The sequence below is a fragment of the Tupaia chinensis genome, unplaced genomic scaffold, assembly GCF_000334495.1.
Source record: "Tupaia chinensis unplaced genomic scaffold, TupChi_1.0 Scaffold000207_1, whole genome shotgun sequence".
Classification (NCBI taxonomy): domain Eukaryota; kingdom Metazoa; phylum Chordata; class Mammalia; order Scandentia; family Tupaiidae; genus Tupaia; species Tupaia belangeri.
In genome coordinates this window covers 1434407-1449651 of record NW_006159682.1, presented here as the reverse complement: position 1 = coordinate 1449651, position 15245 = coordinate 1434407, and the positions used below count along the sequence as shown (strand labels likewise).

General features: G+C 37.9%; 1 protein-coding gene across 1 annotated transcript in view; it reads right to left on the bottom strand.

Moving 5' to 3' along the window:
- Positions 1-15245, bottom strand: part of FAF1 (Fas associated factor 1) — a 470502-nt gene that overhangs the window by 338152 nt on the left and 117105 nt on the right. Inside the window, exon 4 of the mRNA XM_006147256.2 lies at positions 6934-7136. Coding sequence (XP_006147318.1) covers positions 6934-7136 — 203 coding nt within the window. The remainder of the gene's footprint in view (positions 1-6933; positions 7137-15245) is intronic.

Sequence of the window (15245 nt, the reverse complement as noted above, 5' to 3'; positions counted from 1 at the left end):
TAGAGAGCTTAAAGCACTTATCAAATATTCCATAGCTATGAGACCAGCAGTTACCGTAATGGCTATGTCGCTGGACTCCCATGTAGTCAATCGCGGTTCGAGTCCGAGACCAGGTGGCTTAAACTCACGTCAGGCACATGTGTGTGTGTGCCCAAGATCCCAAGAGGAGAATGGAGAAGGGATTGTGGTGTGGCCATCCCCCCTGTGGGGTGATTTCTTACTTTCTGTCTCTCTGACTCTCTGTGTCTTTCTGGCAAGCGCACACATCCCATAGCAAAAACCTCTCAAAAAAAAAAAAAAAAAGAAAAAAGAAAAAGAAAGAAAGAAAAAGAAAAATTACATAGCTAATATGATTCAGAGGGTCAAGATCAGAAAACAAGTATAGAGACCTGGGACAAAAAAAATGGTTTGAAATAATCTGAATTATTTTGTCAGATTGAAAATGTACTTGCTAAATGTTTTTAATGTTTCCTATTCAATCTGACTCTTTTAAAGTAAAATTGTACCCAATATAATAAAAAGTACCTTTAAGAAAATAGATCAAAAATAAGAGAAAAAAATAAGAAAAATGGTCCAACTAATAACACACCTAATTTGTTTTGTTTTGCTACATTCCAGAAATGGAACTAAGGCTGTACCAAAGCCTGATTGTTGATTGACAGCATTGATTTATCAAACTGTTAAATACCTGAATGTGAAATTAAATCCATCATTACTAGAACTTACACACATAAAAATACACAATTATCTCTGTCCTCAAGGAGATTACACAGCTTCATATTACTTAGTATTTTATAGAGAAACCAATGTTCTAAAATAATTCTTTAAATTTACTCAAGAAAATAAACTTGGAAAGTTTTTGGCACTAAAACACTGCAACGGTAAATAGAACTCTAACATTAACAAGCCAACACAATTACCACTAGGTGTCACTCTGATATAAAGTTCTTGGCTGCCTTTAGGTTTGTTTTTCATACCTTGTTGCATCTTCCTGGTAATAACAGGGAAAAGCTGTTTTATCTTATTGAGCACCTCTTTGCATTTTAATATTTATATGTATACAGCTACAGAAAAATTGGTATTTATCCAATTCCTAAATAACAGGAATATGATTTACATATGTAACAATTATGTTGCAGGTCATATAAACAAATCAGTATTTTTTTAAAGTTTAATATGGTAGATGAATCAATATATATATTTATACATACATACACAAATAAATATATTTATATATCTACATATATACATATACTCATGGATTTGAATAAATTAATTTAGAGAATAGTAAGAGCCTGATTTCTAATTTTGTTAAGTTAATATTCACAAGGGAAACCTGAAACACAAAGAAAAAGTAGTGAAATTACTTTTTTGTTTTGTTTCAAAATCCATTTTTAAAGTGGATAAAAATATTAAGGGCTCATAGAGAATTATTAAACTTAACTTTGGGGGTTGACAAGTGGTGTGGTGGGTCAAGGCACTGGACTTCCACAAGGTCCACTGTGGTTCTAGGCCCAGACCTGGCGGCTTGCTTTCTTGGGGCCAGCAGGAGACATAGTGGTTAAGGCACTGGACTCCCATATGATGAACCATGGTTCAAGTCCTGGACCCAGTGGCTTGAAAAACACTGGGTGCATGTGTGTGCATGCCCCAAATCCCAAGAGAGTGGAGCAGAAGGGACTGCAGCATGGCCACCCCCCAGAGGATGATCTCTCATTTTCTGTCTCTCTGTTTCTGTCTCTCTGGCAAGCACACACACCTTACAGCAAAAGCTCTCCAACAAAACCCCAACTTAACTACGTCCATGGAGGTTAGGAAAGGTTTTCCAGAAGAGGAGATTTTGAAAACTAAGTAGTTTTCTAGAAAGCTAAATACAACAGGGAAGGTCAAATCAAATAGGAAACAGAAAATAGGGAGCCAATGAAATACATATGAGGAGACTTGTGTAGTGCAACTATAGAAAATATACTTAAGAGGAAGAAAGAAACTGAGCATACAGAATCTAGGGGAATTATTTTAATAACTCATGAAATTAATTCCTAAACTATAACAAAGGATTTGAAAAGGAGAGGTTCAAGTGATATTGTGATAGTACTCACAGAATTTAATTGATAAAATGCTGTAAAAGGGGGCTGGTAGGTGGCATGGTGGTTAAGGATGATGAACTCCCACATGGCCATGCGCAGTTCAAGTCCCAGACCCAGCGGCTTACTTTCTCATTTTATTTCTCTCTCTCTCTCTCTCTCTCTCTCTCTCTCACTCTCACTCTTACTCTTACTCTCACTCTGTCTCTTTCTGGTCAAATTTAAATAGATAGATAGATAGATAGATAGATAGATAGATAGATAGATAGATAGAAAGAAGAAATAAAGTTCAATAACATAATTCTTTTTTTTTAATGCTGTAAAAGAAAAAAAAATTCTAACAAGTCCCAAATGTTATCCCTAGACATGTCTTCCATAAGCATACCAACGTGCAGTGAACACAGAAAAGGTATATGACATGATTTTCTGGCATATAATTCACAATAAAAGAATAAGTATAATCCAGGACAAATATAATTAGAGCAGTTAGGAGAAATAGTAGCAGGTACCTATTACATAATACCAATATTTGATTTAAAACTCATTCTGAGGATCAGGAGTAGTAGCTCGATATTTAAGGCGGCTAGATCCCACATGGTCAGCTGCGCAATTAAAGTCCCAGTCCCAACTGCTTGAAAAACACATCTGGCACACATACATGTGTGTACAAAATTCCAAGAAAATAATGGAGAAGGGACTGTGGTGTGGCCACCCCCCTGGGTGACTGCTTTCTCTCTCTCTTCTTCGTGAGTACATTCATTCTATAGCAAATTTTTTAAAAAGGAAAAAAATTCATTTTAAGTCTAATTTTTGTTTACAATTTCTTAACTGTATACATTTGTAAACAGGATGAAAAATGAACCTACTTCTACTCTATCATACCTAAGCACAAGTCGGCTTTTACAATGAATTATAAAGTCAACAGTCTATAAAATGGAATCTCTAGAAATTCTTTCATAGTTTCTATGATAAAGCTTTATAATATTTCCATAGTTATATATTCTATATGAAGATAGAATGAGGGCCATTTTGGTGGTGCAGTGGTAACACACTGCTCAAGTGATGCTGGGTCCATATGGTAGATCACAGGTTCAGTTCCCCAGTCAACCTACACATCAGGCATGCACACCATGATCCTGGCTGGCTCTGGCTAGGAAGGCAGAAATGGGGGAGGGGCGATCACAACATGAAATCCTGTTGAAGTTGCTTGTTTCTCCCTCCCTCTCACTCTCTCTCTGCCTCTCATGAAAGAAAGAAATTAAAAATAAAAAAGAATTAGAGTGTTAACATTAACATATAATCCAGAGAAGACAACATTTCTGACCACCATCTTTGAAATGAGCAGCATTTTCCTGATGCTGAGTTTTAAGGGAAACTGTAGAAATTTGCCCTCTGAAGATTTGAAAACAATAGTTTGTCTTCACAGTTTCTAATGATGTGTATATAGAGTCTCTGAACTCTATGGACTAAGAGTCTAGGCTTTTACATGAAAAACAGTATTTTAAATGTACTCTGAGTTCTCTGAGACTGCTCTGAGTCTCAATTGTTGGCATAGGACATCTTGAACAAATAGCAGAGATGAGTTTGTAAGTTTCTTACTATAGAAGCAGGCAACCAGAAAATCAGCAGCTAAGGTAGCAGCAGCAACACAGACTACACTTGACTAAGTCCTATACCAAGCCTGTACTAGCATTTTACCTAAAATATCTTATTTAATTCCCACAATATCACTAGAAGGTAGACATAACTATAATTTTATAAATAAGAGATCTCAAGTTCTTAGTTTGTTTAGTGCTGCTGTAACAAAATATCCAAGATTGGTAATTTACAATAACTTATTTGGCTTACAGTTCTGGAGGCTGTAAAATCTAAGACTGAGGGTTAACATCTGCCAGGGTCTTCGTGCTGGGTCATCCCATGCAGAAAGCACAGGGCAAGATGAGCATAGCAAAAGAGAAACTTTTTAAAAGGAAAAGAGAAGTGGGCTTCATAGAAAAAATAATGCTAAAGGATATATAACAGAGGAGTAACATTAGCAAGATGACAGAATAGAAAGCTGCAGACCCTCTATTCCTGCTTGGAGGCATCAAGAATACACAGACTAATGAGGCCCTTTGTAAGAAATCTAGAAACCAGAGGCTCTAGCACCTCAGGTAAGCAAGAAATCAGCTGCACTAAAGCAATTAGGAAAATCCATGGTACTCACTCATCATGATCCCTCCCACTGGGTCAGTACAGTGCAATTGAGAGAAAAATCCCACCTCCTGACCTCTCTAAGAGGGAAAGTGAAGACTGAAACAAACATACTTTCATTCATTCAGGAGCTGTCCAAGGGACTGGTCTGTCATGCCTGAATCTAAGTACTGACAGAAAAGGGTACCAGGTTGAGGGCCCCCTGGAACAAGCAGGCAGTATAGACTAACATTCACCCACTAACTGTTGTCCCTCCTCACTGGAAAAAGCTGGTGCATGAGTCCAAAATTCTGGATTTTCAGGGTGCTGCCTAAGATAATTATTTCTGTCCTGCCTATTTGGAAGCATTGACAGGACCCTGTACACTCTAAATACTTGGGGACCAAGTATCTTCTTGAGAAAAGAAAGCTGGGTAGCTTACTGTTGCTCCAGAGAGCCTGCAGTAAAGTAGAACTCAGCGGTCTCATCCTCAGGGAGCTGGGGGATTTGGGAAGAATGGAGCATGCAGGCAGCCAGTGGCATAGTGTTTAATATGGCTGGATCCCACATGGCCAAGTGCATGGCTGGAGTCCTGGACCCAGCAGCCTGAAAAACATGCCACATGCATGTACGTGCATGCCCAAAATCCCGAGAGGAAAATGGAAGAGAAGAGATTACAGTGTGACCATCCCCACAGGGATGCTTCCTCATTTTTTTTTCTCTCTCTCGTCTTGTCTCTCTCTAATGCCCTATACCAAACAGAGAAAAACAAATCAAACTCACAATGAATTATCACCTCTCACTTGTTAGGATAGTCATCATTAAAAACAGAAAGAAAGGGAAAAAAGACACACAAGAACTTATCAAATAACAACAAGGATGGTAATGGGAATATAAAAATGGTACAGCTGCTATGGAAACCAGCATGAAGGTTCCTCAAAATGTTAAAAATAGAACTGCCATCTGATTCAGTAATCCCACTTTCAGGCATATAGTCAAAAGAACTGAAAACAGAATTTATATGAGGTATTTGCACTCCATTGAAGCATTATTCACTAGCCAAGAGGTATGAACAACCTAAATGTTTATCAACAGATTAATGGATAAAGAAAATGTGGTTAATACATACAATAGAATATTAATCAGCCTTTAAAAAAAAAAAAAAAGTAGTAATAGTAGAAGAAGAAGAAAGGGCCAGGCAGTGGCATAGTTTAGGCAGCTGGATAAAGCAAATGGATCCCACATGTCTGACTGTGCAGTTCAAGTCCCAGACTTAGCAGCTTGAGAGATATGCTGGGCACACGTGCATTGTGCATGCCCAAATTCTGAGAGAAGACAAAAGAGAAGGAAATAAGGTGTGGCTATCCCCCTGGGGGATACTTTTTTACTTTCTCCCTCTCCCTCTCTCTATAAGAGCACTCTATAGCAATTTTTTTTTAAATAAAAAGTAAATTAATGCTATTTCTGGTTCTACAATTGAAGTGAATCAAATAATATGATCTAAATATGAGTTTAATATAGTAAAACTACAGTGACTTGGTAAAGTCTGTCCAGAAATGGCAGGCATTTGCTTTGAGTCTCCTTTGATAGGACAGCATTTTTTTCAGCTGGTGAAGAGAAAAGGTGACAGATATATGTTTCATGTCTGACTTCTCTTTTTTAATTTTTTTAAGAGATTTTTGCTATAGGGGGCTTGTGCTCACCAGCAAGACAGAAAGCGAAAAATTACTCCCCCAGGGGCTGTGATGGCCATGCCACAATCCCTTCTACTCAATTCTCCTCTTGGGATTTTGGGCACGCACATACACGCATCCAGTTGGATTTTCAAGCCTCCAGGTCTAGGGACTTGAACTGTAGTCAGCCATATAGGAGTTGAGCAACATAACCATTATGCCATCTGCTGGTCCCCATGCCTGACTTCTCAACATAATCCTATAGTTTGAATGGAAACATAGTTTGAAAGTGTCCTTTCCAAACTTCAAGTGTTGACAATATCAACACTTCAAAAGGGAGGGCCTTTAAGAGGTGATTAGGTCATGAGGACAAAGGCATCATGAAGGAAAGGTCTTCATGGGAGGAGTACATTTTTTGCCCCTTCTACCATTTGCCATATGAGAACAGAATATTTTATTCCTTCAGAGGATACAGCTTCAAAGCACTATGTTGGAGGCAGAGAGCAGTACTCATGACAAATCAAATCTACCAGTACCTTCATTCCAAACTTCCTAGCCTCCACAAATACATAAGAAAATAATTCATTAATCTGTTCTTTATAATTACCCACTCTCATGTGTTCTGTTATAGTAGCACAAACAGACCAAGACACATAGAATAAAAAATGAGTGAGCTTCAGTTATAAAGCCTGATAGGAAACATACTTAATGATTAGGATTTTTTTTAAGTTCTTAGATGCTTGATTTGCATTGCCCTGAAAAACAGCATCATATACCACAATTCCACATATGTGGAATCAAAAAAATTATTCTCAAACTTACCTCAATCTCAACACAGTATTTTAAAACTGAGCACAATAATCTGTAAGGGAAAATATCAGTTTCAATTTTTCCCCCTTCTTGTTGGCAATCAACTCAAAAGAAAATAATATAGGCTGACTGTTTACCTAATGTTTACCTAATGAGTTACTTATTTGTAAGGCATTATGGCAGGAAAACCTTACCAACAGTGCAGCTGTCTTCAAGTACCACATCAACATTTTTGTCTCTGTATTCAACCCTGAAGTCCAGCATCCGAGGTTGCCTTTCTACAATCTGCCTGGATGGCATTACAGGTCGAAACGCCGAAGAAGAGGGAGTAGGAGCTGGAGTTGGTTGACTTGCTGAATCAAACGCATGTCCTGGTATGGTCTCACCTCCATATTCACTAAAATGTTGACATAAAAGAAGGATTATCATCAACCAATCATTAGAAATACCACTAGGGACCCTCCATTTTTGGCTTGTGTTGTTTTTCCTATCAAGTTTATCTACTCCTGTGTTAAAGCCAAACTTAAATTCTATCTTCTTCACGAAATTTCTCTCAGTGACTGGAGGCCACATTATATTTCCCCCTATCCTTGCCTTTCTATGTTTATTAGCAGCAGCATCATATGACTTAAAATGTTTAATTAGATTTTTGCTTTGTGTTGTTATGATTTTGGTAAAAGATTGTTTTAAACTCTATTCATTAAGAATGATATCATCCTTGTTCAGTTTCATTTAATCACTGAGTCATTATTTGACACATTAATTCTACTTTCCAAAGACTATTTTACAACTTCACTGTCCTTAAACTTTAGTTCTCCCTCATTCCTTGATCTTAAAAGGTGATTTTTTGGGGGAGGGCCAACTGGTGGCATCGTAGATAAGGCAGCTGGATTCCACATGGCTGACCTCATGGTTCAAGTCCTAGATCCAGCAGCTTGAGAAACGTGTCCCGTGTATGTGTGCATATGTGCCCAAAATCCTGAAAGGAGGCAGAGGTGAAGGAGAAGGTATTGTGGTAAGGCCATCACTAATGAGGAGTACTTTCTCACTTTCCCCCTCTCTCCTTTTCTGTCTGCCTCTCTCCAACAAACATGTGCCCTCCAGCAAATTTTTAAAAAATATATTTTTTGTCCTACTTTGCTGAGAAAGCAGAAGTCATCAAAAGGAATTTCCTTATCTTAACATCAAATCCACAAACTAAACCACATATATACTCTCCCTCCCCCTATAAAATAGAGGGATAACATTTTTTCCTATATGAAAAATCTAAAACCATCTTTACATTAGTTTTATACTACAAATTATCCTTCTCCTTTACAGTAGCTTTTACAACATCTTTATTCTGGAATTTTGTTAACAACATTTAAACATGTTCTAAACTCTCTCTTCTTAAAAAATGAAAGTGGAATCCTGGCTCTTCCCACTAAATAGCTGACTTGTTCACAAAATGTGAACAATAATTAAATGTGCACAATGCCTAGTACCTAGTATAATCTTACACCTCCAACTTAGTGTATTTAAAGTTTAATTTGTTCATGTTTTCCCAAGCCTGACCCTCTTCTTTTATTCTTCTCATCAGAAACCTCTGGTGTTATCCTTGACCCCTTCTTTGCATCCTCTCAACCCCCATATCTAATCAGTCCTTTCCATTTTACCTCCTAAATATCTTTTGAATAAGTTACATACCCTCAGGATATGCCAACCTAGTCCAAGTCACAATTCTCTCTTGTATGGACTAATGTAATAGCCTCATAAGTTATCGCTTCTCTTTCTTTATAATTATCAAAGGGCACAACTCACCAGAGAGAGAGAGAGAGAAAGAGAGAGAGAGCGCACGCGAAAACCCCTCCCCAAATTAAGCATAGTCAAGACACAATTTTTTTTCCTTCATTTCTCTATCCTGTCAGAATTTGGGGTACACACACACACGTCTGACATATTTTTCAAGTAGTAAGGCCAAAACTCGAACTGTGGTTGGTCATGTGAGATCCAGTTTCCTATGCAGAGCACTTAAAACCGTGCTACTGGTCCAGCCACTAACTGATCTCTTATTTTAATATGTACTCTTGCTTCCCTGCATTCCACTCCATTTAGCCCCTAGAGTGAAATTAAAGACACAAATGTCTTCATATCATTTTCTTCCTTAACCCTTCAATTACTCCCCTCTGCTCTCCAGAAAAGTATTTGAAATGGCCTATAAGGCCCTATATGATCTGAATCCTATCTATTGTCCCATGCTCATGCTGGGTTATTTCCATCTCCCTAAGCTAAAAGACGTAACACAATGGCTTTTCATTTCTTCTCTCCCTTTGATCTTTCCCCTTACATCTGGAAATACAGACTATTCCCTCTAAGAATATTCTTTCCTTCCCAACTCATGTCCACCTCCATCCATCCTTCTTACTAATTATGCTCATTCTTATGTCAGATTAAATGTTTTTTTAATTAAGAGCATGTTTTGCTACCTCAGAGAAGGTCTATTCTCAACTACTATCTATAATTATAAAATTAACTATATCATTCATTATTTAACATCTATGTCCTCACTAGAATGCAAGTATCGCAAAGACAAAGCTCACATTTGTGTACGTGTGTGTATTATCAGAGATGAGAGAAAGGAGAGCTGGCTAGAGAGTAAGAGAGAAGGATTTCTGACAGGGTCCCACTTTGTCACGATTCTCCAGCCCCAGGCTCCAAGTTAGCTAGGATTACAGATAGACATTGCCATGCTCAGTGTGTGTAGGCTGGTCTGAGGCTTCCCATGTGGCACTAGCCTGCAGTGCTCTACCACTTACACCACTAGAGTAGGGCCCACATTTGTGTTTTTAATGGCTATATCCTCTGCCCTGAGTTCAAGATTTGTTATATAGAAGGCAATCAAATATTTGCTAAGTTAATGAATAAAAGAATAATTATTTTGGGGGCTAGCAGGTGGTGTAGTGGTTAAGGGCGCTGAATTCCCACATGGCTGACTGTGGTTTGAATCCCGGGCCTGGTAGCTTTCTCTCTCTCTCTCTCTCCCTCTCTCTCTGGTCAAATTTAAATAAATAAATAAGGATAAATGGAATAATTCTTTTAAAAAAAAGAATAATAATTTTTAAATTTGGATTTTCTTTGACTTAATTTATCTTATGCATGACACTTTATTTTTCTTACTGAGGATAGAGGCAGAGAGGGAGAAAACATAAGGACTATTTCAGCAGCAACATCGTTAATTGTATACATCTCCCACCACCATCACCAGAATGCACAACCACCTCTAAAACATCCTGCTTTTCACCCTGAACTTACAGAAAGAACTATGGACTAAGATTCTGCATAAGAACAACAATAACTGGGACCAGCAATTGGCGTAATGGCTATATTGCTGGGCTCCCACGTAGTCAACCGTGGTTTGAGTTCCAGACCCAGTGGCTTAAACTTATGCCGGGCACATGTATGTGTGTACCCAAGAGCCCAAAAGGAGAACAGAAGAGAAGGAATTGCGATGTGGCCATGCTCCCTGGGGGATGATTTCTCGCTTTCTGTCTCTCTCTGTCTCTGTCTTTCTGGCGAGCACATGTGCCTCACAGCAAAAACATCTCAAAAAAAAAAAAAAGAATCACAACAATAACAACCAAAATCATGCTAAGTTAAGCACTGTTCATACAATTAAGCAGAAGAAAATACTTTACTCCACATCTTCATACTATTGCTGTAAACAGTATTTATCAAACTATAGACTGCATAGTTAACTCAATGAAGTTTTGATCATTTTAAAAAATAGAATAAAAATTAACAGTATATATCAATTAATAGTTAGGATTCAGTACTGTTTCGCAGAACTTTTCATTCTGCCACGTATTTGTATACATGTATGTTAGATTTCAAGTATTTCTCATTGTATTTCATAGTCAAGAAAATTCAAAGGCAACCAGGTTAAATCTCATGAGTTCAGATACTCTAGTAATCCGTGGTACAAAGACAAAAACTACCCTTTCTCCCAGTTGTTAGATTCAGAGAAAGTAATCTCACAAGGAAGACATGGGAATGGGTAAAATATCCAAAGCAAGAAAAAAATGACACTACTGAAATCTAAAATGAGCTCCTAAAAATCTATGAACAGAATCCATACAATGACACGTACATGTCCAACACCCTGAGAGGAGAAAGGAGGAGAAAGGATTGCAGCATGGCCATTCCCCCTGGGGGATGATTTCTCGCTTTCTGTCTCTATGCCAAGAGCATGTGCCCTACAGGAAAAACCTCTCTTAAAAGCAAAAACAAACAAAAAAACACCTGAATATTTAGAGGATTACTAGCTGCTGACACTGAAATAATGCTCATTCTTGGGGATTTTATAAAAGTGGGAGATTATGATTATAAAAGAAGTTTGGGCCCAAATCAACTCACAGTGAGTTCAGTCAGTCAACTTACCCTATGGTTACTTCCCTAAGCCCTGAATGTGTAACAAAAGGAACACTGACTCAGTCACTGGAAGACATCCTATATTAGTTTCATGATGCATGGATTTGGGCTATAATGTAGGAAGGGACAAAAAAAAAAAAAAAAAAAAGGAGCCAGTGATCTGCATATACTTTTTTTTCAATATTCTATTTTATAAGCACCTTGACAACCATTTTTACTTTCATTTAGAAGAATATACAATATACCTTCACTGTTTTTCCCTGAAGATTATGTCAACTCTCCTGTTCTTTGACATAATAATCTAGTCAAGAGATATCTTGATTACCTAGATATTTCCCAGAACAAAACTAGATTGACAATATGAGTTGGTCCTAAAGAGCAGAAGCAACAAAAGTACATGGATGCTTTGGAAAGACATGTGCATAGAAGAAGTTAACAGATACACATTACAAAAATGCAGGGACCTGGCATTTTGGTAGTTTCTGGGGTCTAATGGTCAAAAGCATGTCATAGTGAAAAGCCTCTTGCTGTACCATGCACTTCCCATCAGTAAATAATAGATAACTAAGTTACTTAAGGAGGAAAATTTGTGGGACCAGCCAGTGGCATGGTGGTTAAGACGGCTGGATCCTTCCTATATGGCTAACTATTCAGTTCAAGTTCAGGACCTGGAATTTTGCAAAATACATTAGACACATGTGCGTGCATGCCCAAAATCCCAAAAGGAAAGTGGAGAACAGGGGATTGCAGCATGGCCACTCTCCCTGAGGGTGCTTTCTCACTTTCCCTCTTTTTCTCTTCAGTAAGCTTACATGCCCTAAAGCAAATTAAAACAAATGAACTTGAATAGAGAAGAGGGAAAAATGATGACATATGATATACTACAGCACCAGCTGAAAACAGACTGCTGCAGCATTATGGTCTCAAGGCCTCAACCAAGGATATCCCTAAAAGACGGCAGTGAAAGAAAAGCTTCCCAGTGCAAAGGACATAAAGCTGATTGCTTCATTTGAAAGTAAAGATAACTTGAGGTACAAATCATGGGCAATATTAATGACTTGGCTAGCTAATTAGGACTCAAAAAACAAAACTGAAAAACAGGATGCCAAAGGAGTCTGGGGAAGACATATGGAAATGGATCTTTTAGAATGGACACAAAAGATGAATATATTTGTTTCCCAGGTGAATATTCCCACTGAAAAATGGCTTTCAATAATGTGGATAAGAAGATATTGTGTAATAAGCTTTTATTTCTTGCTATTGGGGTTACTCGATGCATTAACATAAAATGTGGCCAAAGTCAGGCATGGACACAACATGGACTTCCTCTCTCCAAGGCTGAATATGACTATGGAAAAGACAGAATGCATAAACTGCAAACAGAGACTAATACTGAGTAATCCCCAGTAGGGCCCCATTCTTCAGGGACCTGGTAATGAGGGGGCAGTGATGAGTCTTAATGAAAAAGGTGCTTTCTTGGATATTAAACTGACTCTCTGACAGTGATGCTTTCAACCAACAGCACCACTCATGGGTTTAGGGAGTATTTTATTGACCTATGGCTTCCCGCACAACATGATTCTAACTAGGAAACTCACTTCACAGGAAAAAAAAAAAAAATGCAGCACTAGCTTCATTAATGTATATCACACCTAGGAGCACATAGCTTGACAGAACACAGGAACGGCTTAATTATAATATAGGTTGGGGACCAGTAGGTGGTTAAGGCGCTGGACACTCCCAGTGGCCAACTATGGTTCAAGTCCTGAATTTGGTGGCTTGCTTTCTCACTTCCTCTCTCTCTCACTCTCACCCTCTGTCTCTCTCTGGTCAAACTAAAAAATAGAATGAACGAATAAATAAAATAAAACAATTATAATAAAAAAAACAAAAACATAGGTTGGGAGGTAATCTCAAAGCTTCGTGCTCCACCTTAAAGAATGTAGTATATGCTTTATATTGGGACTAAAACACCCTGCTATTTCTCATACTACCTGAAAAGTGGTAGCAATTGTTCGTTCCTCTTATGATATCTAATAGCTTACCAGATTTTTGTTTCCTATATAACTTTCGGTTCTGATGGTTCAAAAATCATAGTTTCAGAGAATGTGACGTTTCCACAATACTTCCATAGAACTAGAACATGTGAATGTCAGCTGGCCATTCTGTACTCTTCATGCTACTAAATCAACCAGTAAAGGATGGAGTACTAGCTGGAATGTTTAGCCCTGATTTCCAAGAAAAATTTGGGTTATTGCTATACAATGAACTATGTTTGCAGTCCAGGGAATTTGGGGCACATGTCCAATAATAATAGTTAATAGAAAAAATACAACTAATAAAAAAGACAGGTACCCTGATGATTTTAACTCTTCCAGAATGAAGATTTAAGATGTTCTACCAGGTAAAGAACTTTGATCATTTCAGTACTTCCTTTTTATATGTCTAAGGCCATGTTTCTCGGGCCCTTCCTCTGAGCTCCAAGTTCTGTTAACCCTAAGTTCTCCCAAAGTCTTCCCTTTGCTCCTCTAACACTTTCCTTTGCACTCTTTATTGGTCAGGAGGTGTCTCTCTCTGATATGCCTACCTTCTCCACATCACCACCACTAATAAGCCCCAGCTCTGCCCACGCTTTTCTGGGGATGCTACAACTATGAGTCTGCTCTTGCCCTGGGCATCCTTCCTCACTGACTAGCAGGAGCCATTTCCTGTGGGCCCAGTGGTCTATTTACTTCCTGAAGTCATTATATCTGGGTTGTTTCAGTAAGTATCCCTTTTGCTTTTTTAACTTATATGTCTGTGTAACTGATTCCCTATATGAAATTCCCTCTGTTGAAGTTCCTAGGGTTTTATTTTTCCTTTTTACAAAGCTCTAATCCTATGAGGCAGAATAACCGTTTTAGTTATTTATTTATATAGAGAAGACTATTTGATATGTTTGTCATCCGCAAAAAAGATTTTTGAAAAAATTATCACTTGGGAAGTTGCTTATTAGCTATAATTATTCTATTTTAAGATCAATAAAATAAACTAATGAAGTGGGGCCAGCAGGTGGTATAGTGGTTAAGAGTACTGGATTCCCACATGTCCAACTGTGGTTCAAGTCCTCGTGGCTTGCTTTCTCACTTTCCCTTTCTCTCTCTTTCGCTCTGCACCTCTTTGGTAAAATAAATAAATAAATAAATAAATAAAGTTAAATAAAATAATTCTTTAAAAAAACTCATGAACTTAAATTTAAATAAAAAGCTTTTTCACAAGCAATCAAAAAAAGAGGGTAAAGAAAAAGTCACACCAGTTACTAATGGATCTCATCAGTTTCCACTAATGTTCAATGATAGCCAAAGAATGCAAAGATAACCAAAATCGTTGACTCAAAAAGAATCGACACATGTTTTAAAAACTTTTAACTTGTGAAAACTGCTATCCTATAATTTGACTTCTCGGTTCTTCATCAAGAAAATAAAAAAAAAAAGAAAAAGATTGATTACTGATCAGTAAGGGCAGCTCTATGGAAAAATCTATTTTAGATCTAAACTTCAACGAATAGAGAATTTTTATCCTTACTCACCTTTCCTCTACAGCTAACAAAAAGCAAAGTAAACAAAAGCACTACACTTCTTTATAATTTCAATTTTTTTTTTTTGGAGACGTTTTAGCTATAGGGCACGTGCACTCGCCAGACAGATAGAGACAGACAGACAGAAAGCGAGAAATCTCCCCCAGGGGGATGGCCATGCCACAATCCCTTCTTCTCCATTCTCTTCTCAGGATCTTGGGCATGTACACACACGTGCCTGGCGTGAATTTTAAGCCACCGGGTCCAGGACGCGAACCGCAGTTATAATTTCAATTTTTAAAAGTCTATCCCATGGCAAAATCTTAGGTATACGTAACCTAAGAAAACAGGTATTTTTTAAATAAAATAATTTAGGCATTTACATTAGTATAATAATCAAGGTATGAAAACAAACCTTGTTGGGACCAGCAGTTAGCGTAATGGCTATGTCGCTGGACTCCCATGTAGTCGACCACAGTTCGCGTCCCGGACCCGGTGGCTTAAAAAACTCACGCCGGGAGCGTGTGTGTGCATGCCCAAGAT